Genomic DNA, 24,335 nt, shown 5'->3' with positions numbered 1-24,335 from the left:
GTGGGGGAGGCCCAGCCAGAGACCCAAACTCCTCCCTCCAGCCCCAGAAGTCTCTGGTCCTCTGCTGCCACCCCTTGTTCCAGGTGAGCGGTTGTGAGGTCCCCACCTGCATTGGCCACATGTGGGCACTGTCACTGTGGCTTACTCAGAAGAGCCTGCTGCAGGTTTACTAAGCCACAGAGAAAATGACATTCTCAGGAGAACCAGCAGTGGAGATGGTCACTTATAAGGTACTAATGTAGCAATTTCCAACAGGTACTGGGACTCCTGGTTGCTAGTAGCAGGGAGTCTGGTTATAGCAACGGCTAAGGATCCTTCAGGATCCTCCAGTGGCTTTCCAAGCTCCTTCCCACAGAGCTCTGCGCCCTCACCCGCTTAGTGCTCCTCGGGCCCTCTGCAGTTGAAGATGGCCCTGCACCCTGATGTGCTTGTGAGGATCAAGGGTGTAATGTTGGTGAAAACGCTCACTCGGATCCAGGGCTGCTCACAGAACCTTGTTAACTCACGAACTTTCCCTAAGAAGGCTCTCACGCTATTTTGTTACAAGACTAATCAAACTGAGTTTTAAAACAATACTATAAAGACCCCGAGAAGACAAAATCACCATGGGAGAAACGCTTACTACCAGGGGACCATGAGTGTCTACGCTGTCTCCTGTTGGACAACACAGTTGAGAGGTGACATTTCCCTGGGTCACAGATGTGGACCGTGGCTAACTACACAGCACTGACCGGAAGGAGCTGGCCCTGGAGTCAAACAACATGGAAACCCAACCAACCACCACGGCAGGGCCACTGTCCCCGGCTCTCGGCTGGGGCTGTGGGGTGCGGGCCGCACCTGTAGTTGTGGAACCAGTTGATGACGGTGCTGGTCTTCAGGTTGAGCTGGGTGGCGAGCTCCTCGATGGTTTTTGGTGATGGGTATGGCTTCTGCTGGTAGGCTCGCTTCAGGGCCTCCTTCTCTTCAGGAGCCAGCACCACGCGGGGCTTCTTCAGCTGGTGCTGCGGCTGCGGGCTGGCGCCCTGGCTGTAGTCGACGCCCACTGAAGGGGGCTCGCAGGGCTGGCTGTCGCTGACGGAGCTGTGCCTTCGCTTCATGTAGGCTGTCGGGGAGAGAGCCAGGGTGAGGTCAAGGCTCTGCGGCGGGCCTGCCAGGGCACCTCCACGTGCCTGCGCTAGAACCATGCTGTCCCCAGACACACGATGGGGCCTGCTCTGACACCACGTGGCGTCCCTGGCTGTCCCTGCACAACCTGACAGTTTAAGAGGGCTGTAGAGAGATCCAGATGGATGACCCGAGTGGGGGGGACAGGAAGGTGATCGCAGGTGCCAGGGAGGGACACAGAGGGAGAGTACTGGATGACTGAGGTGGGCTGAGGGGGCTTTGCTTTTTGGGGGAGAGATCTTGAAGGGCAGGGGGAGTAACCAGAACACGCAGGCTGTGAGGCAGAAGAGGGCTGTCGGAAAGCAGATCAGGGTGACAGACAGGTGGGACAGTGGGCTGAACTGCGTGTGCGCATGTGCATAGTGGCCGTGGCCGAGCAGGAGTGGGGCCAGGGCGGGCCCAGCTTGGCCTCCGTCCTGAAGGCAGAGTCTAACCAAGCAGCGTGGGAGGACGGTTTGGGCCATAGAGGACACCAGGGGACTATGGAATAGGTGCTGCTGTAGGGACACCAACACACCAACGATGCTCACAGGGAGAAGCCACGAGGGCGAGGAGGACAGCCAGGGGATGGCGGCTTCACAGAGGGGCCGAGGGAGGCATCAGATGCTGCAGAGAGGAGTGTGTGGTGAGGACCCAGGTGTCCCTGGATACGGTGATGAGAGAGGGCTGGAGATGGAGGCTGTGGCAGGCAGACCCTGGTGCAGTGGAGCCAGGAAGAGGACACTGGGAGGCCAGCAGGGGTCACACTATAGGAGCCATAGGAGAGAAGAGGGCGAGTCCAGGGCTAAACTGGCAGAGGCTGTCCCTGCCTTGAGAGGAGGTGACGGAGAGAGCGATCAGCTCGCTAGGGGAAGGGGAGGACAGGACCTGAGCGGGTGGAGGAGGGAGATGGGGACCAGGTTGTGTGCTCAGGTGGCTGACACGTCTTCTGTCCTTGGGGAAGGCAGGAGGAGAGACTGAAGATGTAATGGGAAGTCATGGGAATGGGGCAGAGAGGGCCAGATGGGACCGGGACACATTCCCAGGGACTCCAGTGAAGCTGGAGACACCAGCTGGGAGCAGAACTGCCAAGGTGGATATAGCTTCTCCGGAAGACCCAGGAGCCCAAGAGAATGGTGGAGGAACTGGGCAGAGTGCAGACCGGGCCGGGACGTCCAGGAGGAGGGGAGATGGGTGGGGAGCATGGCCGGAGAGGACGAAGGGGTGGCTGTGCACTCGGGGCCCCTGGGGAAGGAGATACAGGTGGAGGGAGCTGGGTACCTGGGCTGAAGGTTTGGGAGACAGTAGTTTGGGGTGATAACATGGTTCAGGGCACAGCCAAAGGCTGAGGAGGTTAAAGGACTTGAGACCCAGGTTCTGGACGGGTCTGGTGGGCCTTCTGTGTGGGGATTAAAGCCCCCCGGCTGAGGCAGGACCTGGGGCATGGAGGAAGGCCTGATCCCAAGGTCATGGGCTTCCGAACAAGCAGGGAGCGAGCAGGCGGCTGGAGATGACGGAGACAGAAGAAGCCAGGCCTGGTGGAACTGGCTGAGGCAGCAGGAAGAGGCCACAGCAGGGCGCCCCCCCCCCAGCACTCCCGCAGGCTGCCTGGAGGGGCAGAGGGACAGCAAGGGGTGGTGAGGACCTGGGTGGCTAATGAGTGGAGTCAGGTGAGGTGGTGGCACTGCCACAAGGCTCAGAGACTCAGAGGGGTGCCTGCTGCTGGGGGACATGCCCGGGGGGACGGGAAGGCCTGGGCCCTGCTGGCACAAGATTCTGGGCTGCTGCCTGGGCTGCCCCTTTCCCTCTCTCTGCTGTGCACTGGTCACTGCTGACCATGCTTCAAGTTAGAAGCCACTCCGCCCTGCAAAGGCTACCCCTGCAGCCGTCTTCCAGTGGACTCTGGAACGTGGCTGGGGCTCTCTGCGGAAGAGGAGGAGAGCTGCCTGCGGAGGAGTGGCACCTCCAGCCGCCAGGCAGCAGGTGCCCATCGCTCCCTCCTGGTGACCTCGGGGAGGGAGATGCCACCGTGTCCTTGTCCCAGCTTACAGGTGAGGAAACGGAAGCACGGCAGGCTTCAAGGCTTCGCCGGAGGTCACACAGCAAGCAAGGGACGGGACCCAGGTCTGCTGTACGGCTGTGGTGGGGGCAGGCCTGTACAGGGTCCAGGGGGGCCACAGCAAGCCGGCCAGAGAGCAGAGAAGCCTGGGTCGTTAGGGCCATGTGGCCCGCTGGGAGAGGGCCATCCACACAAGGGACAGCGGGAGAAGGCAGGCTAGGGTGGAGGTTTGTGGGAAACAGACACAAGAAGAGGAGTAAAAGGCTAGTGCTGGCGGAGAAGAGACTGAAGCCTTCTGAGAGAGAAGGAAGCACAGGGTACGTGAGTCACGGGGTCTGTAGGATCTTTTTGTGGTACTGGGGATTGAACCCACGAGGCCCTTCAGCATGCTAGGCAATGCAGAATTTCCAATCTATGCTATAGATGGGGCACCAGTATTTTGAAGGAATACAAATTACTAACTCTCATTTACGGAGCACTTACTAAGCCATCGCCCCCCACACCACTGTGGATCAACCCAGGGCCTTGTGCACGCGAGGCAAGTGTTCTACCACCGAGCTACACCTCTAGCCTTGAAGATTTTATTTTGAGACAGTCTCACTAAGTTGCCCAGGCTGGCCTTGAACTTGGGATCCTCCTGCCTCAGCCTCCTGAGTAGCTGGGACTACAGGTGCACCACTGCACCAGGCTAAGTACACTCTTTCTAACACTGGTGGCCTGGAGAGTTAGCATTTTTACCCTAAATGTGCAAGGGTAGGAATGCGCAGGGGAGGTACCTAGCTCACTTGCCTTTTTATTGGTAGGACTATGAACAATTGAGAAAGTAAGCTTCCCCCAGAGAAGATTAATGCGGTCTAGTCAAAGGCCTAACAGAAAGAGGCCCAGACTTCCAGGTGCCCAGGGCCCTTCTCATCGTGGGAGTGGCCTAGGAGTTGGCAGCAACCACAAATGCCGAGGAAGCACTGGGTTCAGGCACCTGCTATGCGACTGGCTTCTAGAGTGAGCAGCCCTGACGAATGACACATAGGACAGTGGGACTGTACCGCTCTGGGACCCAGCACGCTGGGAGGCCCAGCCCCGTCAGACAATGATTCCTTCACAACACAAGATGGCGCCCAGAGCCCATGTGGAAGGGGTGCAGAGGCCTGGGGAGCCCCTGCAGATCTGTGGGGACTGAGGTTCCTCCCTACTAGCCCAGAATGGGAAACATGGCAGGGCACAGTGGACTTGGTCCTCCTCTCTCCTGATGTCCAAGAGGACATCTGCTGCTCAGGAGGGGCTGGGTGCTCCCTGGTCCTGAGGGCAGCCCCAGAAGCTCAGTGGCTGCAGCGGCCTCCTGACGCGCGTGGGTGTGTACCAGGCAACAGACATGCTGGGCTGACACTATCCTCCTGCCCCTGCCTCTGGTAGGACTCTGCCAACGTGGTGTGGTGCCAGGCCGCTGGGCTGCAGCACCGTCTGGAGCTGCCCAGGAGGCCGTGGCCTGTGTCAGATCCTTGGTCCACACACCTGGGGATGGCTGAAGCCTGGCTGAGGGGCCTCTGCCCAGGCTGGCACTAGTGAGCAGCAGCAGTGCCCTGGGACCCAGGGTGGCAGGCCCTCGGCAGCATGGTTGAGTCGGGTGGCCTGTGGCGGTGCTGCCCTGCTCTTCCTGACTGTGGAAGCCAGGCTGTCCCCTCCGCGCCCACGCTCACCTCTCCAGATGTGGGCACTGAGGCTGGCTTGGGGAGGGTGGGTTGGTGGAGCTCCCGCACAGGAGCTGGCAAGGCAAAGCACTGGGAACGGAGTTGCCTGCCGAGGACCCGGGAGCTTTGGAGACAGCGCTCGGATGCCGCTTCTTGGAGCCTCAGCCCATTCCCTGGTAAGGGCGAGCAGGGCTGCTGGGCTGGACTCTCCTGGGGTCTTAGGAGGCCACTAGCCTGGGCTCCCCACCCACTCTGGCTCAGGTGCCCTAGGTGTGGGGCCAGGCAGAGCCACATGAGTGCCAGTGAAGGCCATGTGGTATTAAGTCCCTCTGTGTTAGCTGAGAGAAGGGTGGTCATCACTGGTGCCCACCTGCACTAAGGGACTTGGACTTAGCCACCCAGTGACCACAGTGGGTGACAAGAAGAATGGGGGCCCAGGTAGTGCTTAGCAACCACGGACCGCGAGGTGGAGCAGGCCAGCTCTCCACCACCAGGCTCTTCCCCCTCGGCCTTTCCCATGCTGTGGCCTGCGTGGTGGGGAGAGTGAACCAGCATCTGGACAGCACCTGGGGGCATCTGGAGCTTGCCTCCAGGGAGAGGTTAGAAACACACAGGAATTTGCTCTGCCACTCACCAGGTTGGGTTACCTTAGTGGAGGGACCTCACCTCTCTGAACCTGAGTTTCCTGATCTACTAGATGCATCTCTCCATAAAGGAAAATCTTGGGCATGTGGTACACGTGCGGTAGATGCTGGAACACCCCCCACACAAGAAAAAAAGACAAGCCAATAAGCCGTCACTCTGTGCTGTGCCCTCAGTGCTGAGAGATGTTATATTTGGGTTGCTGATCAGAAAAAGTTACAGGTCTTCCCAGTCCTCTCAGGCATTCATCAGCTGATGACTACCCCAAACCCTCTGCTCTGCCTCAGCGCCTCCGTCCCTCACTAGCTCTCTGTGGAGGACGTGAAGAAAGGGCCTTCTGGGTATAGCTCAGTGACAGAGGGCTGGCCTCGCGTGTTCCAGGTCCTGGGCTCCATCCCAGGAACTGCAGCCCAACCAGCCACACAACCAAACACCACCAGCCTATGGTGAGTGGGGCCTCGCCTGGGTGGAGATGGGTACCTTTCTTCTCCATCCGCTTCATGTCCATCAGCTTCTCCACGTTGTTGGGGTCATTTAGCCAGAGCTGCATCCGGACAAAGGGCTCCCGTCCCTTCAGACTGAGCTTGTGCCAGGGCTTTGGGCGGGCAAGGAGGTCAGAGACGGAGCCTTGAGTGAGCCCCAGGATGGTCTCCCCAAACAAACGCTGACCTACAGGGAAAATGGAAACAAGAGACGGTCATACAGGGCCAGAGATCTGGGAAGATGCAGGGGTCAAGGTTAAAATCAGACATGGGTTCAACGGCCCATAGTCTGGCCAGCTGGGGCCTGGCACGGAGCCAGTCCTTAGTAGCAACATTTCTTTTTGGGGTGATGGGGATGGAACCCAGGGCCTCGTGCATGCTAGGCAAGGCTCTGCCACTTAGCCCCAGCCCCAGCCCCCAAACATTTCTTCAGTCAGACTTCTGACAGCCCCATGGGCAAGGGAGTGGGCCCGACGCCTGCTTCTGTGTCCACCCGATACAGGATGCTTCTCCCAGAGAAGCCTTCGGGTGCAGGACGACCTGAGTCTCAGTGCCACCTGCAGCACTTCTGAGAGGTAGTTAAGCCCCCAAGTCCAAGTGCAGGGGGTGCAGTAGCACAGAGAGACCCTTGGGCTACCTCCACCCAGCGGCGCCTGTGTCTCTCCATGATAAGCAGTGTTACAGGTCTCGCTGGAAAAATGGCACTTGACCCAGGGCCACAGCTGGAGCGAGGAGGCTGCGATCCCTGCTCTGCCCTGAAAGGCAGCTATTCCTAGTTCCACAGCCCACTCTGCAGTCCACGCAGCCTTGGCTGAGCGCCGCAGAGAGGATCAAAACCCCTCTGGAGCCCTTTCTTCCCCCAGGCGGGTGGCGGCCTGCTGCACAGGCTCGTCAGAAGCCGAGTGGCTGCGGAGAGCAGCAGCGCTAAGTCTGAGTGCTCGTCAGTCGGCTTCCCGGAGGGCCTGCGGCTGGGGTGAAGAGGGCCGCCACTTCCAAAGCTGTGCGGCGGGATCCGTTGTAACCCGTCCTGACCGGAGGACTTGAATGAGTAGGGCTCGTTAGGTGGAAATGGAGGCTGGGCCAGAGAGGACAGCGTTTGGAGTCAAGTGTCCAGGACACTTCCCTGCAGCAGCAGGGAGCCCGCCAGGGCTGAACTCTTCCCTCTGGGGCCACGTCCACCATCTGGGAATGGCAACAGTACCCTAAGCTCCCAGTAAGCGGCTCTGCCTGCCAAGTGCGGGTTCTCCAAGTAAAGGGTCCTGGTGTGGAAGGCTTCTGATTCAAGAGAAAAGGTTTTATATCAGTACTTTTAACTTCTAGAGATATTTACTGGGGCTGAGGGTGCAGCTCTGTGGTCAAGGGCGTGGCTGGCATGTGGAGGACCTTGGGCTCAATCCCCAGCACCCCCGAAACCAAAACCAAACACAAAACGCCTGCTTTTGCATATGCTTTGTTGAGTCTATGAACACCAAGTCCTTCCCAATTTCTTTCTTTCTTTTTTTTTTTTCGTAGTTGACAAATAAAATTTTACTTAATTTTAATCGGGTAAACTAATCTCTTTTGATTCTATGAGCTCACTATTGCTCTGTCAGGAGAGCAATATATACGAAAAGCTAGTTTCTATTTTCTGGGCCTCCTTGGGGGAAAACTATCAAGTGATTATTCTTAGAAAATTATTTGCACCACTTTGAGAGCGTGACTGGCGGTGGGTCTCAATCATTTTCCTGAGAACCTGAAGGGAACCACACACCCCCACCTAGGGGAACATGCACACGCAGGTTCTGCACCTTTCAAGGGACTGACATGAACAAGCCAGAGCCAAGGCCGAGTTAAGAGGGTGCCCGGGTCTTGACCAAGGGCCAGCTCTGCTGCCCAGTTCGGTTATAGGTGGCCTCTCTGGGGCCACAACTCCACCGAGAGAGCCCCATGAGGAGGAAGCTACTTCTCCTGCATAGCTGAAGAGCAACCACAGGGACTGCTTCTGGTGGCCAAGTCCAGGGGACTGCGGGGGGCTTTTCTGGAAGTTCCTGTCAGTGAGGAGGCAGTCACTGGCTTGGTGAGCAGGCTTGTCCTCAGGTCACTGGTTTGAGTCTTGCACATCTGGAAGTCCTGTGGTCAGCTGGGTGCTGCGCAGGCTGCACACGACCAGTGTCAGCTAAGTCTCCAGCAAGGACGCAGAGGCAGGTCCAGGGGAGGCTGCAATGTCCCTCTGCAGTCTCTTAACCTTGCTTTTGCTACTTGGGGTTTTTAAATGGGGTGGGGTGGTGCTTCCTGGACGTGGAACAGGACTGAAGAGGGGGCTGACACAAGTCTAGGACTCCTGCACGTTTCAGTAACCCAGGAACACATGCTGAAACCAATAGCTTCATTTTCATTTTTATGAATTAAATTAATTACAAACATTCTCGGTTGATGCTGTTTTTCATACTCTTTGGACACTGCACTACACAAAGTTGGGGTGAAGGTCAAGCAGACACTGGTCCCTGACCCCGGCTGAGGGTCACCAGGTCAACCTGTCACAGCTCAGCCACCCCCTTCTACTCTCACGTTCTGGGAAAAAACAGACACAGGTGCCTCCTGAGGGTCCTGACCACATCCCAGCCCTCTGTGGTGTCTTGGTGCCCAGCATGGGGACACTGCTCCTGGAAACATGGAGGGCCTAAGGGCCAGGAGGGCCACTTCCGGTCTCTGCCCACTGCCCGGGCCCATCCTGCCCCTGTGAGGCTGCAGGGGCACCATGGTGTGAAGTGGTGAAATGCCCGTATGCCGAGGGCCCAGCTGCAGCCCAGTGGGGCACAGGGCCCCAGAGAGCCACCTCAGACAGAGCCCAGGAGGGGAGAGCACGTTGGGCTGGGTCTGACACCAAGGGAAGGTGACAGACCAGGGCCACCCTGGAAGGCCTGGGAACTGAGGCGGTTTCATGAAGTGGCAGGATGGTAACAGGACACAGGATGGTGGCCAGCACCCAGGAAACCATCAGCACACCAGTTTCACTGAAGGGTCAGCCACTCATCCCACATCAGACAGTGAGGGCTAGCCAGCATGGACCCAGGCCCTTGGACTCTTCCAGGAAGCCACCGAGCTGTGGGGCTAACTGATTCTATCTGCTGGTGCCCACTGAGGGGCTCTGTTGAGCATGTCCCAATACAGATAGATGGTCTGAGTGGGCCAATTCATCTGCTCTGGCCACCAGCGTCCTGGGAAGGACAGGAGCTGGGACTGACCTATAGGGCTCTAGATCCCTCAGGAGCCCCTTAGTGTCCATAGCTGTAGGGTGGTTGAGATGGCTCATGTTAGTTTAGTTTTCTGCACTGCTGGGGATGCATGCGGGGCCTTGTGCGTGCCAGGCCGGCGCTCTACCGGAGCCTTCCCCAGCCCCGCCCCCATTGTCACAGCCTGCCACCTGCCGCCCGAGCACCTACCGAGGTTGTTGTCCGTCAGCACCTCCTTGACCCTCTTGGTGATGCCGTAGGTGTCCAGCTCTGGAGACATGGCTACTAATTCTTGAATGCTGAGGGCCGAGTGTCCGGAGAGAGGCAGGGGGGTTGCAGGCTGGGAGTCTGGAGCTGGCGGGTCACTGGGTTCTGGTGGTTTGCCATCTTTACTGGTCTCAATGGGTGGACAGGGCTGCTGGACCAGCTCAGTCAGACTCTTCACGGACTCGCTGGAACTCATCGGGGACTCGGGGGCAGGGCTACAGCTGGCGGAGGTCTTTGGAGTGCTTTCTGCAATTAAAGACACGAAGAGCTGAGCTGAAAACAGCGGTCTTTCACCATGTGCGTCCACTGTCCCACTTGGGGGATGCTGATCAGACACCCATGTCAGAGCCAGTGGGGAAGCTGGTGGATCTGCGCGTGCTGTAGCATGGTTTTTTGACTGAGAGTAACTTCTAATTTTCTGTATTAAAAGAACAGATATAACACTAACAAGAAAAAAAAAAAAAAAAACAAACTAGAGGTTTGAATAAAAGGTTTCTGAAGCCTTAATATCAGGGGCATTCTGCTAAGAAATATCTGTCATATTAATCATGCGTTATCACTGTCACGATTTCTTCTAATGAAACCCATAATTCTAATGATTCAGAGGGACTGTGGCTACATTATAACTTGTGTAATTATTTTGTATTTTCCAGAACAAAAAGAATAGATTATCTAAGTACGGGCTGCCTTGATGTGTGGTCACTGCAGTGGAAAAGACCCTTGAACCCAAGGCCTTGCCTGCTGTCCCATCACAGCATAGAGGGTCTCAGGTCTCCAGACCTTGGAGTGGTTTTCACTGTGACCGCCCGAGGGCTTGCCAACTCTGGTGGAAGACGGGGAGATCCAAGGCGCGTCCACTCTGTACCAAGCCCCTGGGGCTGCTGGGACTGCTGGTTTGGGAAAATGAAGTTCTTTGTTCATCCCGCCACGCTGTGACCCTCTCTGACGGTGAGTGGCTGGGGCAGGCTGTCAGGCTCTGCTCCTGAGGAGGGCCACTGCTATGCTGGGGTGCAGAGGCGGAGGCTGCCATGGCCCTCTACCTTCACCCCCGACACTGACAAAATAGGCTTGAGCAGAGTTCTGGGGTGCTGAAGAAAGACTGGTCACTTCCAGAGACAGAGAAAGGCCCTCTGGGAGGGAAATGTGAGGTGACTCAGCATCGAGGTCCTACCCACAAGGCCAATCTGCCCCGCCAGCCTGGTGTCTGGCACCACCTCCCATCTCCACTGAACTCCACATGGGTTCGTGTGTCTTCCTGAGCCCTGGGCTTGTCACAGAGGGTGGGCCTCAAGGTCTCTTCTCCTGCTGCTGCCCCAGGCCCCAGCAGGCCCCTCAGGAATATCAGTACACCTGCAGAGACCCCAAAACTGTTGCCTGGCTAAAGAGAAAATGTCACACTGGGGGAGAATCTGATTTCCATTTCCCATGTAACTGAGTGTGCTCTCTGGACACTGGATTCAGGCTCACATCCTATTCTGAGCTACCAAGGGTGGGCCTATATTCCAAAACGAGGTGTGTTTTGTACAAATACCTGGGAAGAGCAAGATCCCAGACAGAACAGCTGCAATTCAACCTGATAAACCCACCTATAGTCCCATCACAGAAAGCTGTGTCCTCAGCCTGGAAAATCAGGTTAAGAAAACAACCAAACTGGTTTGTGAGAGATGTAAAAGAGACAGACGGGACAGGCAGAAATGGGCTGTATCAATCTTTAAGGCAATATGAATCCTACAAATCGGATTTCTTCTCTCTGTTCACCCCTGGGTCACCAGACAACTGGATATAAAACCCAGCAAATGTGGTTTCTGTATCTGAAGCAGCAAAGGAATTGTACTGTAAATTTGCCCTGATTCACCCATGCGAGGGACCAATTTGGCAGATCATCCATCTTGGTCCTGTGCACTGTCAGGGATGGCAAGAATTCCCCACATGATAAACAGATTTCTTCTCAGGTTTGCGTCCTTTAACCCACAGCAAGGTCAAAATCATGGCCGCCTGGCTAATAAACCCGGATGCTGGCGGTTTCCCTGCCTCCCGCCTTGTTTGGGTGCCTGCGTGGGCAGAGCTCACCCAGTAACTTGAGGGGCCCAACAGCTCCCAGGAATCCTTGTCCGGGGAGAGAGAACTAGCGGGGCATTGGGCGCACGTGGCTGGTGTCCCCGGGAGCCCTGACCACAGCTGCAGACAAGGCAAAGCCACCCGAGGTGCCCGGGTCCACAGCCTGGAGCACACGGGGGCAGAGCCCTCCAGAGCTTCCCAGGAAGCCCCCTGTCCCAGCGGCAGGAGCAGCCCTGCCAGGCCAAGCCCAGGGGCATCCTGTGGAGTGCTTGGGCAGGGAGGGCAGCACAGGGAGGACACATCTCCCTTCCTCCCCTAGAAGCCGCAGGCAGAGCCCCAGAGTCATGCCAACGCTGGAAGAACGGGGCTCTGCTCCACCCTGCAACCGAAAACAGCAATCGCGAAAGAAAAGGAGACGGCTGACGCTGGGCACTGAGTTCTGGGCGGGGAAGGGCCGCTGTCATGGCGGCTCTGCTGACACAACGATGCTGGACCTCCTCGGCCACCCTGGAGGGGCCCCTGGTCGCCTCACCTGACGCTACCGACAGGGCGGTTGTGAGGAAAGGGCTGCAGTGGGAGTCTGACATTTACGAGAGAGGCTATTGAGTGTCCTCGTTTACATAAAGGTCTACGTTTAGGTCTCGAGCCGAACGGCTACCTGGTCCACAGTTCCTGACGCCTGACTGAGACGCTGGCTACGGACTCCCAGGGCTGCACCCACAGGTGCAGGGAGATGATGTTCTAGAAAAGCCAAGATGGAGGGGACCGAAGACAGACCAGTGGCTGCCAAGGGCAAGGGCGGGGCTATCACAAAGGGGCCTGTGGGGTACCTGGGGCACGGTGGCCTTTACTCCATACCACGACTGTCGGAATCCATACAACACAAAAAGAGACCATATTTTAAAAACCCTGCAAGATCCTTCACAGAGCAGTTCTCTGCACCAAGAGTGGATTTTCCTGCTTGTTGAGTTACACTTCAACAAAAACAGGCTGAGGCAAAAGTGCTGGTGGGAAGAAGGAACAGAGGCTGGCCATCCCCTCACTCTGTCCTCCTGAGGGGTCAGCCCTGAGAATGGGGCAGAGGTGGCCCTGGCTGGGGCACACACCCAGTAGGGCAGGCAGCCAGAGAACAGGATGCACCTGAATGACCATGAACATCGCTCTGGGAGGGAGGGGACCCTCAGAGGGCACTTCTGGTGACACTTGTACACAAGCGAGAATCAGCAGGTAAGCGGAGGGTGGGGGTGGTGAGGAAGAAGGTAGAAATTTCCAGAAGGCAGGGTACAGAAAGCCTTGGAGGAGGAAAGCCTGGTGGGTTTCAAGTGCAAATGCAACTGAGCACAGCAAGAGAGGCTGCAGCCCCTCGTGGAGCGGCTGTGTGTGGATCGTAGAGCAGCAGGGAGCTGGGACCCGTCCACCTGGGAAGGGCTGCCTGCACCCCAGCATCGCTTCTCGCCCACAGACGCTCACTGGGGCGTTTATTGAGGCCTCGTCCGAAACAGCCTAGAGCTGGAACTAGGGCCCATCACCAGGAGGTGAGTGATTGGAGCATCCACACAGCAGCCCGTGAGCTCCGCAAGGAGTGGGGACCCAAGAACTGGAGCTATCCGGGTTGACCTCAGACACAGAGAGGAGCCCCGGAGGCCAGGTGTCTGTGTGCTACACATAAGCTGCGAGGAAGCCAGTCACACAGGGAGGCACGCCGGCTTCCAGGAGGGTGAAGTCAGGCAGGAATTCAGCTCTACCTTCCGTGTTGTATTGCTTTTATACATAACGGATTCAGTTATGACTGGATGTTAGGGTTAAAGTTGGGTGCTGGGTGTGTGGTCCTTCCTGCATTATCTTGCCACTTTGTTTGAAACTTTATAGACATAAATATTAAACAGCACGAAAGCAAGTTCTGTTCCCTTAGTACAGAGAAGGAACTCAAGAACAGCAAGAGAGGTGGGAGGTGTTGGGGAGACTGGAAGCACCCAGGTGGGAGCTGCTGAGGCCTGGAAGACAACACAGGTGCCACCACACACGAGCCAATACAAGTCACAAAGAGCCCATCCACAGTGGGATCAGGGAAGGGGACCAAACCACATTTCCTACCACATATGCAGGGTGCTGTGCCATCCTGCTCCCATTTTCCCCTAGCCCTGGATGGAACATGCACCCTCACCCAGGCACTGCCATCTGGTCAATGCCTGGACACAGCAAGGGTGGGAACCAGGGAGGAGTGGAAAGCCTTGGTGTTCCTACCCATTCTCTTGTCTGCCAAAGACCAGGATAGCCTGCCTGCCTTCTTTTTCCTTCCCTCCATCAATCTGTCCATTCACCATCTGTCCATCCATCTACTTACCCATCCATCCACCTGCTCATCCATCCATCCATCCATCCTCCTACACACCCACCTGCGTATCCATCCATCCATCCATTCATCCATCCATTCGCTCACCCACCTATCCACCTGCTCATCTGTCTGTCCGTCCGTCCATCCGTCCATCCATCCATCCATCCATCCATCCATCCTTCCATCCACCTGTCTATTAAACCATCCATCCATCCTCCTACTCACCCACCCACCCACCTGCCCATCTGTCCGTTGGTTCATTTATCCATTCACCCATCCATCCATCCAACCATTCACCCACTCAGTCACAAATTTTTAAAGTTCCTACTCTGTGTTGTGCACTGTCAGGCATCAGAGACAAGAGAAATTAGGGAAGAACCTTGCTTTCAAGGAGCTTGCTGTCTGCAGTTGGCACAATTAAAAAGGATAGTTTGCATCTCTTAAAAGCCCAGAGCCACAGCTGGTCCCCCCGGTCCACCCGACTCTTGACAGCAATAGGAAGTGCTACTTTTAAAAGTGAGTTGTGTGGGTCAACTTTTCCACACGGTGTTGAATCTTGCTTAAGAGGAGCTTGGTTAGGAAGTTCAGAGAGCAGACAGTAACTCAGGGCCCTCTGAGATACACAAGGCATTCAGGAACCGTAAAAGGATTATGAAAAATATTATATTCCAAAAACAGCAGGCAAACAACAGCTGCCTTGAGTTTTCAACAGAAGCCAATTGAAAATGCACACCCGCCACAATCTTGCAAGACAAATCTCTCTGCAGTTTATCCGATCACTGTTGAAATTTCCATACCCAGCCCTCTATCGCAGGAGTAATAACCCAAATTCCATTTAGTGTTCATTTGAGCAGTCAGGATAAAGTCATTTCTTATTATCTCCCCACTGTGTAAAAAACAGCTTGAAGGTAGGAAGTCAGCAAGCATTTTCACCAAAAAGTAATTATTGTAAGTGACATTTTTACTGCTGGCATGCCATAAGGCGAACTGCACATTCAGAAGGACAAGTTGCTGAAACAAAATGACAGGGTACTCCGTGACATTCCGACAAGAACCCAAACATTATTTAACTGGCGGCTGGTCTGATGCACCACTTTTCATTATGTCCGGAGTGTGGGCTCTGAGCCCCTGCCAAGCCGGGAGATTCCAAGTGACTGTAAAGACAGACAAGTCGGCCAAGGCGGGAGAGGAGGGTGGCGATGGCTTGGCACATGGGATGTGCGTGAGGGAGGGACCAAAGAGGAGGGGAGCTCAGGAGTGGGACAGGGCCTGAGGAGGCCAAGAGCCTTGGGCTGTGGGCAGTGGGTTCTGGGAAGCCCAGCGCAGGTGCCTGCAGCCCCGCAGGGTTCTGAGGGCCTTCCCAGCCCTCAGCACTGACAGCGCCAGAAGACACAAGAGGTGGCCACCAGCCTGGAGCACTTCCCAGCCACAGCTGAGATGGGCGGGTGGCTGGGAGGCACCCTGAAGAGCCCCCGCCTGGGGGCTGATGGCCTGGCAGTCCTTTCAGACAGCCTGAGTCTCTGCACCAACTGTGAGCAGCAACCTCATGTGACCTCTGGTTCCTACAGGGGCCAGGCCAATGGCACACAGTGATGTGAGCGCCTCCTTCCCATGGAGCTCTGGAACTATCTGCACTGGCAGGCGGGTGCCCATGGGCTGCATTAGTGGCAGTCTCTGGCCCCCTAGGCACACCACCTTCCTACAGTCAAGCATCTCTATTAAGACACAGCCAGTGTAAAATGGGGGATTTTCTGCTTTTGGGTGTGAGTGGTATTTTGACTGATCTGCAGGAGTCTGAACCAGAACACATGGGCCTGACAGACAACACAGGGCCTTCGGGAACCCGCCACACCCATGCCCTTGCTGGGCCACCGGACATTTGCCCACAGGGAAAGAAACAAAAGCAAGAAACAAACCAGCAACAGTGTGGAGGTGCGGAGAGAAGTAGCCACGACGCCCACACCACGGAACAGACTTCTAGCACAGAGTGAGGCTCCCGGGTCTGACGCCAAAGGTGTAGTGGCCTTGCTACCACAGGCCACTATGCCGGGTGCCTCAGCAGCCTTTCTCCACTTGGAAGGTCCAGGTCCCTACCTATCCCTAAAGGCTGGGACCCTCACCGGGCCAGCCATGACTGCCTTAACTCACTGGAAGTCTCAACAAACCTACCAAGTCACACTCCGGCTTTCCCCAATAGCAGAAAGGAGTAAGCTGAGAAGGGCTGGGGCCCCGGAGCTGGGAGTGGGGTGGTGGCAAGGGAACCAAGGGCTCCGTGTGCCTGCTGGTGAGTCTTCTATGAAACTGGAAGGCGATGCCTGTTCACTCTCGCCCACTTACACACCTCCCTTCACCAGGACTGAAGTAAGAACAGGATAAGTCCCGGGACACTGCAGGTACTGGCCAAGCGTGTGCATGTGCAGAATGCGACTTTTGAAGTCTGCAGAGGAACTCTTGCTGCACGGGAGCCAGAAGCACTTGCTTTGTAAAAACCAGATGGTTTAACTTGGCTCTTCGGGTCTCATCTCCCAAACGTGACTTCTGGGCCACCTTATGAAGGGGCCCATGCCTTTCCCTAGGTCTGAACTTCTCTGTGGGCCAGGGGGTGCCTGGTGGCTGGACTGTGCACATAAGCAAGGTAGCTCTGTGCATGCAGGACCCGGAACACAGGTGGCCAAGCAGCCTGTGGTAGCAAAGACCCTAGGAGGAGGGCTGGGAATGGGCAGGATGGGAGAACAGGAGGTCTTCAGGCAAGAGGGACAACCAAGGTGGAAGGCTGGCAGGACCTGAGCCTCGAGGGAAGCAGCGGAATGTCCAGTGGAGGTCCACTCTGGAGAGGCGGGTCTGGCCTCAGCTGAAGCAGCCAGAGGAAGCTGGGCGGGCAGCAGGCTGTCTTGGGGCTGAGAGATGACCCAGGCTGGGCTGGGGCGTGCGAGTGGGGAGACTGCCTGGTTTGGCCACAAGGGCAGGGGTGCTGCTGGTCAGGTTGGGCTGCTGCTCTGGGGAGACTGGGCCCAGTCATGCTGAGTGCTGGGTCTGGAGCCAGGACAGGGGTCAGCTCTCCACCTGTCCTCACTGGCTGCCGGGTCACAATACGGGGAGCCAGGGATGTCTGCTGTCTCCATCACAGCTCAGCAGTCAACTCCACGTCCACAGACCCTCGGCTCTGCATCCAACAGCTCCCTCCCTCCTGTGCTGGGAAGTCCACTGGGGATCCTGGGCTGACCTGCAAAGCAGAGGGGCCGCGGAAGGGGCCCGGTGCTGCAGAGGCTCGTGGACAGGTGGAGGGGCCCATGGGGGCAGCAAGGGGCCCTGCAGGGATCTGGGGTGTCTGCTGCTATACCTCAGGGCTCATTTTCCTGTGTATCTTTCATAAGTTCTTAAGGAAACATGCATATCAAGCAGAGCTTGGGAATATTAAAAATTAAAAAGCCTGCTGAAATCACAATTCAAAGTTGGGAAGGAAAATCACAGGCTGGCATGGTTGCTGAAGTGACAGTGGGTGGCAGAGTTGGCTGTGCTTCAGGGGCATGGGCTAGTCTTGTTCCGGCTTTTCTAGAGATCCATACCGACCTAGAAGTAATGCTTTCAAATTACCTTCAATAACCTTATTACTAAGCCAGCTGTGTGTGTATGAACACTTATCAATGCGTCCCTATGCATTAAGAGAAAATGTATGTCACACAAACAGTCTAAATATATATTACCGAGATGGGAAAAAACAAACCCTCCAGTTAAATTGCTTTGCTGTAATCAAAGATTAATCACTGCGTGAGCAAGCATGTCTCTCTCGCGCACTCCCCTCTTTCTCTCCAGGGTTCATTTCTGGCTTTAGGCAAACCTGCCTCAGTCACCACGCCAGAGTCTGCCATGCAGTCACACTACCATCCCAATAATGGAATTAATTTCCCCAGATTTCTGAGAGCTGGAGGAGCTACATGGTGGTCTTAAATACAGTTTCCTTCCAGAGCCCTGCAGGCCTGAGCACAGAAACTCTCCTTCCCTGGGGCACACGGTGGGCAGTGGGCTTCAAAGTGTCCATCTGTGCAGACTCTGTCTGCCCCAGAGCATCCTGTCCCCTCTCAATGATGCTGCCAGTCAGCCAGTGTGTGGGTAATGAGGTTTGGGCTGCAAAGGAATGTCCCTTAGAGAATCCGTGGCTGGCTGCTGCCAGTGGCGCTCACTGGCATGGCCGTTGCTTCCTGCCTTTTGTGCAGTGCACAGGTGAGTGAACTGGTCTGGTCCTACAAGGAACCAGGTGACATCTTCGTTATATGTGACAGAATTAGAAAAGCTATTAAGGTACATTATTTTACACATCCCCCAATCTCTCCATACTGCTTTACTTAATTTGTGATGAAATTGTTGAGAAAGGGTACTTAATGTAGGACAGTTGGTAAAAGTAATTTATCATCTCCCCGCTTCAGTGCCCCTGTTATCAGCGAACTCATTTTCTGCATTCATCATGCAATCAGCCTATTATTTGCATATTAATCAGGCAGTGGACCATGAAGGAGCTGCATCACGGCCAAGTGCGGCGCCATCTCAGGAGAAACACTCGGTAATTATCATACATCAGTGTTATGATGTGGTAATTGATTATAACATCTTTCTGCCGCCCCTGGGGAGTCCCTTGGCTAACCCAGCTCGGGGGACTCTGGGCAGATTTTTCTTTTTCTGCAAAAATTGAAGTCACCATTGCTATGTCCTCTGACTGCTCTTTCTGGGGAGTATCGATTCTCTTTTCCGATTTTGTGAGGTATTTTCAACTGTGTGAAATGCACTGACCTTAACTCCAGAAAGAGAAGGTCTAGCTTTGAGGGGGGGGGGTGTCTCTCTGGACCCCGGGAGTCCTCGCCCTCAGCCTTTGACCTTCAGAGTTTCCTTATCAAATACGGGGCTGTGACTTGGGTCTCTCCTAATTGCAAAGTTAGTACGAAGGCAGTTTGCCTGCTCTATTTAGGTGCCAAGTGGCAGACTAATTTTGGCCCTTATATAAAGGACAAACCCCACATCTGCCAATTCAGACTCGGGCTATATTTAGGAACTCAGTTCCAAAGTGCAGAACAAACACAAAGTCAAGGGACGCGGGAGATGGACAGCGCCTGGCTGCGTCTCGACCCACCAGAACTGTGCCGTGGGGACTTCCCTCTCCACTTATGGGGACTGGAGCATGGCCCATGGGCCAGTCTCATGAGGCTGGCCTCGGCATCCTGGGATGGCTTCTGGTGATGGCAGGGGGCGTGACAGCCGAAGGATGGGCTGTCCCTAGTGACCCAAGGACCCAGGCAGCTGTGCCAACTCTCAGTGAACTTAGGCAAGAAGAGCTTTCGAGGGAGCCCAGCCCCTTCCTCACAGGCCAGCCACGGTCTTAAGTTCCCTACTCTCAATAAATTTGGGTCCGGTGCTGCTACTGATTTGCTGATGGTCCCCTCCCTTCCTCCACCTGCTCCCAGGCTGCAGCATGTGGGGACCGTGCCCAGAGGTGAAACAGCTCTTGACACCTCTGTTTTCCTATTGATTGCCTGTTTTGTCATGGACCTACTTTAAAATTGTGTCTATTTATGATTTGAACCCAATTCTGTTCCCTGTTTCAAAGTCTGGCTTTACCTCTCTGGGTGTGGTTCTGGGGCCAGCCCTTGATCCCTCTGGGCAGCCAGGCAGGCCTCAGTGCACCCCTGCAGACCCCAGTGTGGCAGCAAGGCCACTGGCCTTGGGAGGGACCTCAGGAACTTCCTCCACGTCCTCCCTCTGCGTCCTGGCTTTCTCATTCTGTAAGTGGGGAGGTGTTCCCACTTCCTGATTAAAGATTTAGGACGTCAGTACAGTGGCAGCCTGAAAAGATGTCCATGCTACCTTACTTCCACCCCCTTTCTTAAGTTACCTGAGGACTTTTAAAAAGCATTTTGGCTTCTCCATCCCTCCCTAGGACAGAACCACTGAAAACTGAAGTCCTCATTTCTCCTGTGACCTACTTCTGCCTCCTGTACTGAATGCCCAACGTAGCGTAAATTTTCTTTTCCAAAGAAAGCTTGCAGGGAGGGAGACGTGTGTCCAGGCTTCCGCAAGCACCGACCTGGGTAGCGCTGGTACCGGGTCCAGTCAGAACAACTGCAAGCACGGGAGGCTGGGCCACTGCCCACGCTTGCCACGCCGCCCATTTCTAGAGTAGTTTGCCCAACACGGCCTGAGTGGTGACCGCAGTCTTACTCTTGAAGCTCAAGATTCGGGGTCTATTTGAAGAGTGGTGGATGGACAGGCACCTTCTCAAGATGGAACGGCAATTCCTGGGGACCGAGAATCCAGAGAGCAGCACAGCAGCCCGTTAGTGGAGCAGGCCACGGTGCCTCTGCTCAGCAACTCACACCTGATGATCTCGGAGGAGCCAGCGGGGACTGGACATGCTTCCCGCGGGACCCACTGCAACCTCAGCTGCTACCGCACTCGACGCGGCGGTTGGGTCTGCAAAGGGGCAGCAGGAGCAGCCTTCGCTTGTGCTGTTTTGTTGGGACACTGAGGTAGAACCCAGGGTCTCACACGAGCGAGGCAAGTGCTCTGCCAGCAAGCTGCACCCCAGGCCCCGAGGCCAGCGGTTAAATGACACTTATTCTGGATGGTCCTCATGGTTCTGAAAGCCATCCTACTTGAATGTGCTCCAAACTCCCCAGGTCAAGAGGTAGGGACTGGATTCTTCCCATTTTACAGAAGATGAAACTGAGGCACGGAGAGGCTGAGTCACTTGCCCAAGGTCACACAGCCAGTAAGTGCCAGAGGACAAGCTCTAGGTGCCAGCTTGGAGTCTGCTGGCATCTTCTGCTCTTACAGGGAGGGAAGAAGGGTCAGTGCTTAGGGATCGACCCAAGGAGGGAGGAGGGGAGCACAAGGGGAGGTGTCCAGGAATAAATTTCAGGAAATTGTGCCATCAATGTGTGTACGAGTGTGTAATAACGAATCCCTCCATTGTGAATAAGTATAATGCACCCCTTAAAGGGGGAAGAAAGTCAACCTACTTATCTCTCAGTGCAGGAGGCCCTGGGTTCCACCCCTAGGATGCAACGCAAGACAAAACAGAAACTTCCCTAGTGATTTGTTGGGTAAAGCGTGTGCAGCCCGATGAGGATCCGTCGCTGTGAACAGAGGAGGGAAGTCCTCACGATGTCTGCTGCCCGAGAAGGGTAGGGCACAGCCCTGGGTGGGACAAACGCCTCTCGGGAGGGCAGCTGGGGGTGAGGGTGGGCGGCTGACTGATCTCTTCAAAAGGGTGCAAGCCTTTTGAAGCTTCTTTCTATGGTCATCTGGCATGTCCCCAAATGCTCCTGTGTTGAAGGCTTGGCGCCCAAAGCAGTGAAGTTCAGAGGCTTCCCAAGAGCCTTGGGGAGGGCGACCAGGTCCGGAGCGCTCTGCCCCACCAGTGGACTGACGGACGGCATTACTGGGAGGTGGCAGACACTGGAGGAGGTGGGGCCTGGCTGGAGGAAGCGGGTCCCAGGGGTGCCCGCCTTCTCTTGCTCTGCTTCCTGGCCGCTGTGCTTTGCGGCACTCTTCCGCCATGCTGCTTGGTCTCACTTCAGGCCCAGAAAACACTGGCGCCTGCTGACCTGGACTGAAACCTCTGAAACAGCATGGAATCCACCTCTGCTCCTTCAGGATTTTCCTTCAGGTATTTTGTCACAGTGATGGAGCTGTTGCAGAACTCGTGTTCTGTAACCTCGGTGCGTTTTACTTTTCCAAAAATCCCTGGAAGTCATGATTAAAAGACAAAAGTGAACTAACTGACCCTGGGCTGCCGCCTCTGCCGTCTTTGACAGGCGTGGCGTCCTGCTGTGAGGGCTGTGCTGTGCTGGGCAGCGCCGCAGGAGCACACTCCCTCAGCATCAGCTGGGTGTGGCGCATGGTGGCTGCTGCCCAGAAGGGAGGTGCCCTCCCCTCGCCTGTGCTACTCCATGTCAGTGCTGCAGGGTGGCGGGCTCCTGACTCCACAGCCAGTGCCCAGTGAACCCACGAGGGTTCAGAGCGGCTCGGAGGGTCGAGAGCAACGTCCACTCAGTAATCAAGGGCCTTTCTACCCAGGGCATGGTGGCCGTCCTGACACACTGTGTCTCCAGGAGGCTTCTGGAAGGTGCACCCTGCCTTCCTGCACATGCTGGGCAAGTGGGGCTCAGCCGCCCCCTCCACAGCCTGCCTCCTATCTCTCCAAAGGGTCAGCTACAGTGCAACCAAATCTCTCACCTCAGCTCGGTGGTGGACATTGTCCCAAAGCTGGTTAGAAGTAAATCCACAGAGCAATCTGCCCACCCCAGGGACCCTGAGTGGACGCCTGGTCGGCCCTGGCAGCCCTGAGGAGGGTGCCTTGCACCTGAGTGAGGGGGACCGAGCATCCTCCACCCTGGAGGCCCCTGGCTGGGTCTGGGGCATGCAGCCCCTGTGCACCTTACAGGTCCAACCTGTGACCACAGATGACCTCCCATGCTTCTGGCCTGCTTGGGCAGATGCAGGGGCAGCGGGTGCTGCGGACCTTGGCTCTGGGCAGCCCTGCTCTCCACATGGAGGCCATGCTGTGGCCTCATGGTCCCGCATCTGTGGCTCCTAGATGCACGTGTCTCCCCTGAAGCCCCCACACTCCCCCAGCTTTGGGCCCGTGAGCTCTCAACAATATGGCCAGTGAGAACCCGGCGCTTCTCAGGACTCTGTCAACCTCCTCTCAAGAGAGAAGGGTGCCCACAGGGCCACCAGCCCTGGGGAGGTAGCTGAGCGTCTTGAGGCCTGACAGCCACAGGGACAGCGACCCCTGAGGTCCCCTCACTCGGCACTGCCTGCCCACACTGCACACCAGCGCACTCCACAGCGAGGCACGACAACGTCCCTCCAGCCACTGCTTTCCTGCCGTGGCTTCAGAAGAGCCAGCCTCCTGCTCGGGCCCATGATCGCACCCTCCGCTAACACCGTGCAGACCTGACCCCCTCACCTGGCACTTCTCTCCCGGGCCTGGCCCCTCTCGGGGCTCCCACAGCACTGCTGCTGTGCCAGGGAGCCACCAGGCACGTGGCTTGTACCCAGAAACCTGCCCCGCTGGCCTTGGCATGAAGTCCTTTCATGTGCCACCCCTGAGGGAGTAAACAGTTCCCAGTACAGGCTGCCACCAAGAAGGGAAAACGAGGGGCACGCTGCTGCTGGTGAGTGGCGCCCCAGTGACATCCCAGGCCCCATGACACAGTGGCCATCTGCTAGGAGGGGTGCTTCCCAGGCTGCCCATGGGTCTGGGGTGCCGAGGGAGGCTTGTGTAACTTGGACATGGATGCGTTCCACTGACCAGGCTCCACACCCGGCAGCGTTCCAGCAAAGGGAAGAGGAAAACACGGAGCTAAGGCTAAGGCGGGATCGGTCACTGCAGCAGAGGCCCACTGCAGGGCTCCCACGCCTGGACCCTGGACACAGCCTTGGGCCACCTGGTGGGCGCTAAGCAAAGTACATGAAAAAGCACCTGGGCCTGTCCCTTGGGTCCCCCACAGCCCATGGAGGTCACGCCAGGGCAGGGAGCACCCGGGCCGCCCATGGCAGAGTCGGCCACAGCAGCAGCTGTCTTCCTGGAGGGTGGCGACGGGGGGCGTGGTGTTCTCCAGGGCCGACAGGACTTGGCCCCCAACTCCCCACTGCCCCGGGGAAGAAGCTCGGGTTTGGCTCTTGCAAAGTCGCAAGGACATGTGGGAAGCTGATCACGCTGCGGCCACGCTCCTGCAGCAGGGCCCCGAGGGGAGGGAGGAGGCTCTTCCCCATCAGGTCCCCTGTCCCTCCCTCTTCCCCTCCCCTGTAGACCCTTCCCTGGGGGCAAAAAGATCAATCACCCCAAGGAACTGTGAACAGGAAATGACTTTCAGGAACAAGGAGGAATAAAAGACAGTGGGGCCACGAGCCCCTCTGCCTCCTGTCTGCGGACCCCTGCCCACCGCTGCTGTGGAGCTCAAGGCTTGTTCTCTTAAAAAAGTCCCCCACAGACACGCTGGCCACACTCCGAGGAAACCCTGCGCCCATTCCCGATGGCCACCTGCCACCACGTCTTCAGGTTGCAGTCTCCAGAGGAGACCCAAGACCCCCCCGCAGGAATACCTGTGCCCTACCCCAGCACTGGGGAGATGACATGACACGTAGGAAATAAGATTGTCAGAAACCACGTGAACTGGTCACTGTCCTTTGGCCCCTCCCCGCCTCTGCACGCCTGCGTGCCCCCCACTGCCCACCTGACGCTTCACGAAGCCTCAGAGGCCTCCAGGGAACAGCCTGGGTGATGTCAGCCACTGAAAATGGCACTGAATTTCCTTAGTGCCCTTGCACCCCACCTGGAGATTACCAGGGGCACGTTCTGAGTGTCAGGTCCTCCGAGAGGGAAAACCGAGACGCGGGCTTCTCTCTTCCTAATACTGTCAGCGAGGACAAGACCGGTCACCAAGGAACAGAAAC

At 56.5% G+C, this 24,335-nt stretch overlaps 1 protein-coding gene across 16 annotated transcripts in view; it reads right to left on the bottom strand.

Annotated features, from left to right (window-relative positions):
• CUX1 (cut like homeobox 1) overlaps positions 1-24,335 on the bottom strand; it is a 315,007-nt gene that overhangs the window by 27,333 nt on the left and 263,339 nt on the right. For 12 of the 16 annotated variants that reach the window (XM_079121805.1, XM_079121808.1, XM_079121804.1 and 9 more), the window contains 3 exons: positions 9,434-9,736; positions 6,010-6,198; positions 838-1,102 (listed from right to left, as the gene is read on the bottom strand). The exons of the other annotated variants lie outside the window; for them this stretch is intronic. In XM_079121805.1, the coding sequence (XP_078977931.1) occupies positions 838-1,102; positions 6,010-6,198; positions 9,434-9,736 (757 nt within the window). The remainder of the gene's footprint in view (positions 1-837; positions 1,103-6,009; positions 6,199-9,433; positions 9,737-24,335) is intronic. 16 annotated transcript variants of the gene reach the window in all.

The sequence above is a fragment of the Sciurus vulgaris genome (genome assembly GCF_902686455.1).
Source record: "Sciurus vulgaris genome assembly, chromosome: 18".
NCBI lineage: Eukaryota > Metazoa > Chordata > Mammalia > Rodentia > Sciuridae > Sciurus > Sciurus vulgaris.
This window is presented reverse-complemented; position numbering and strand designations above follow the sequence as displayed.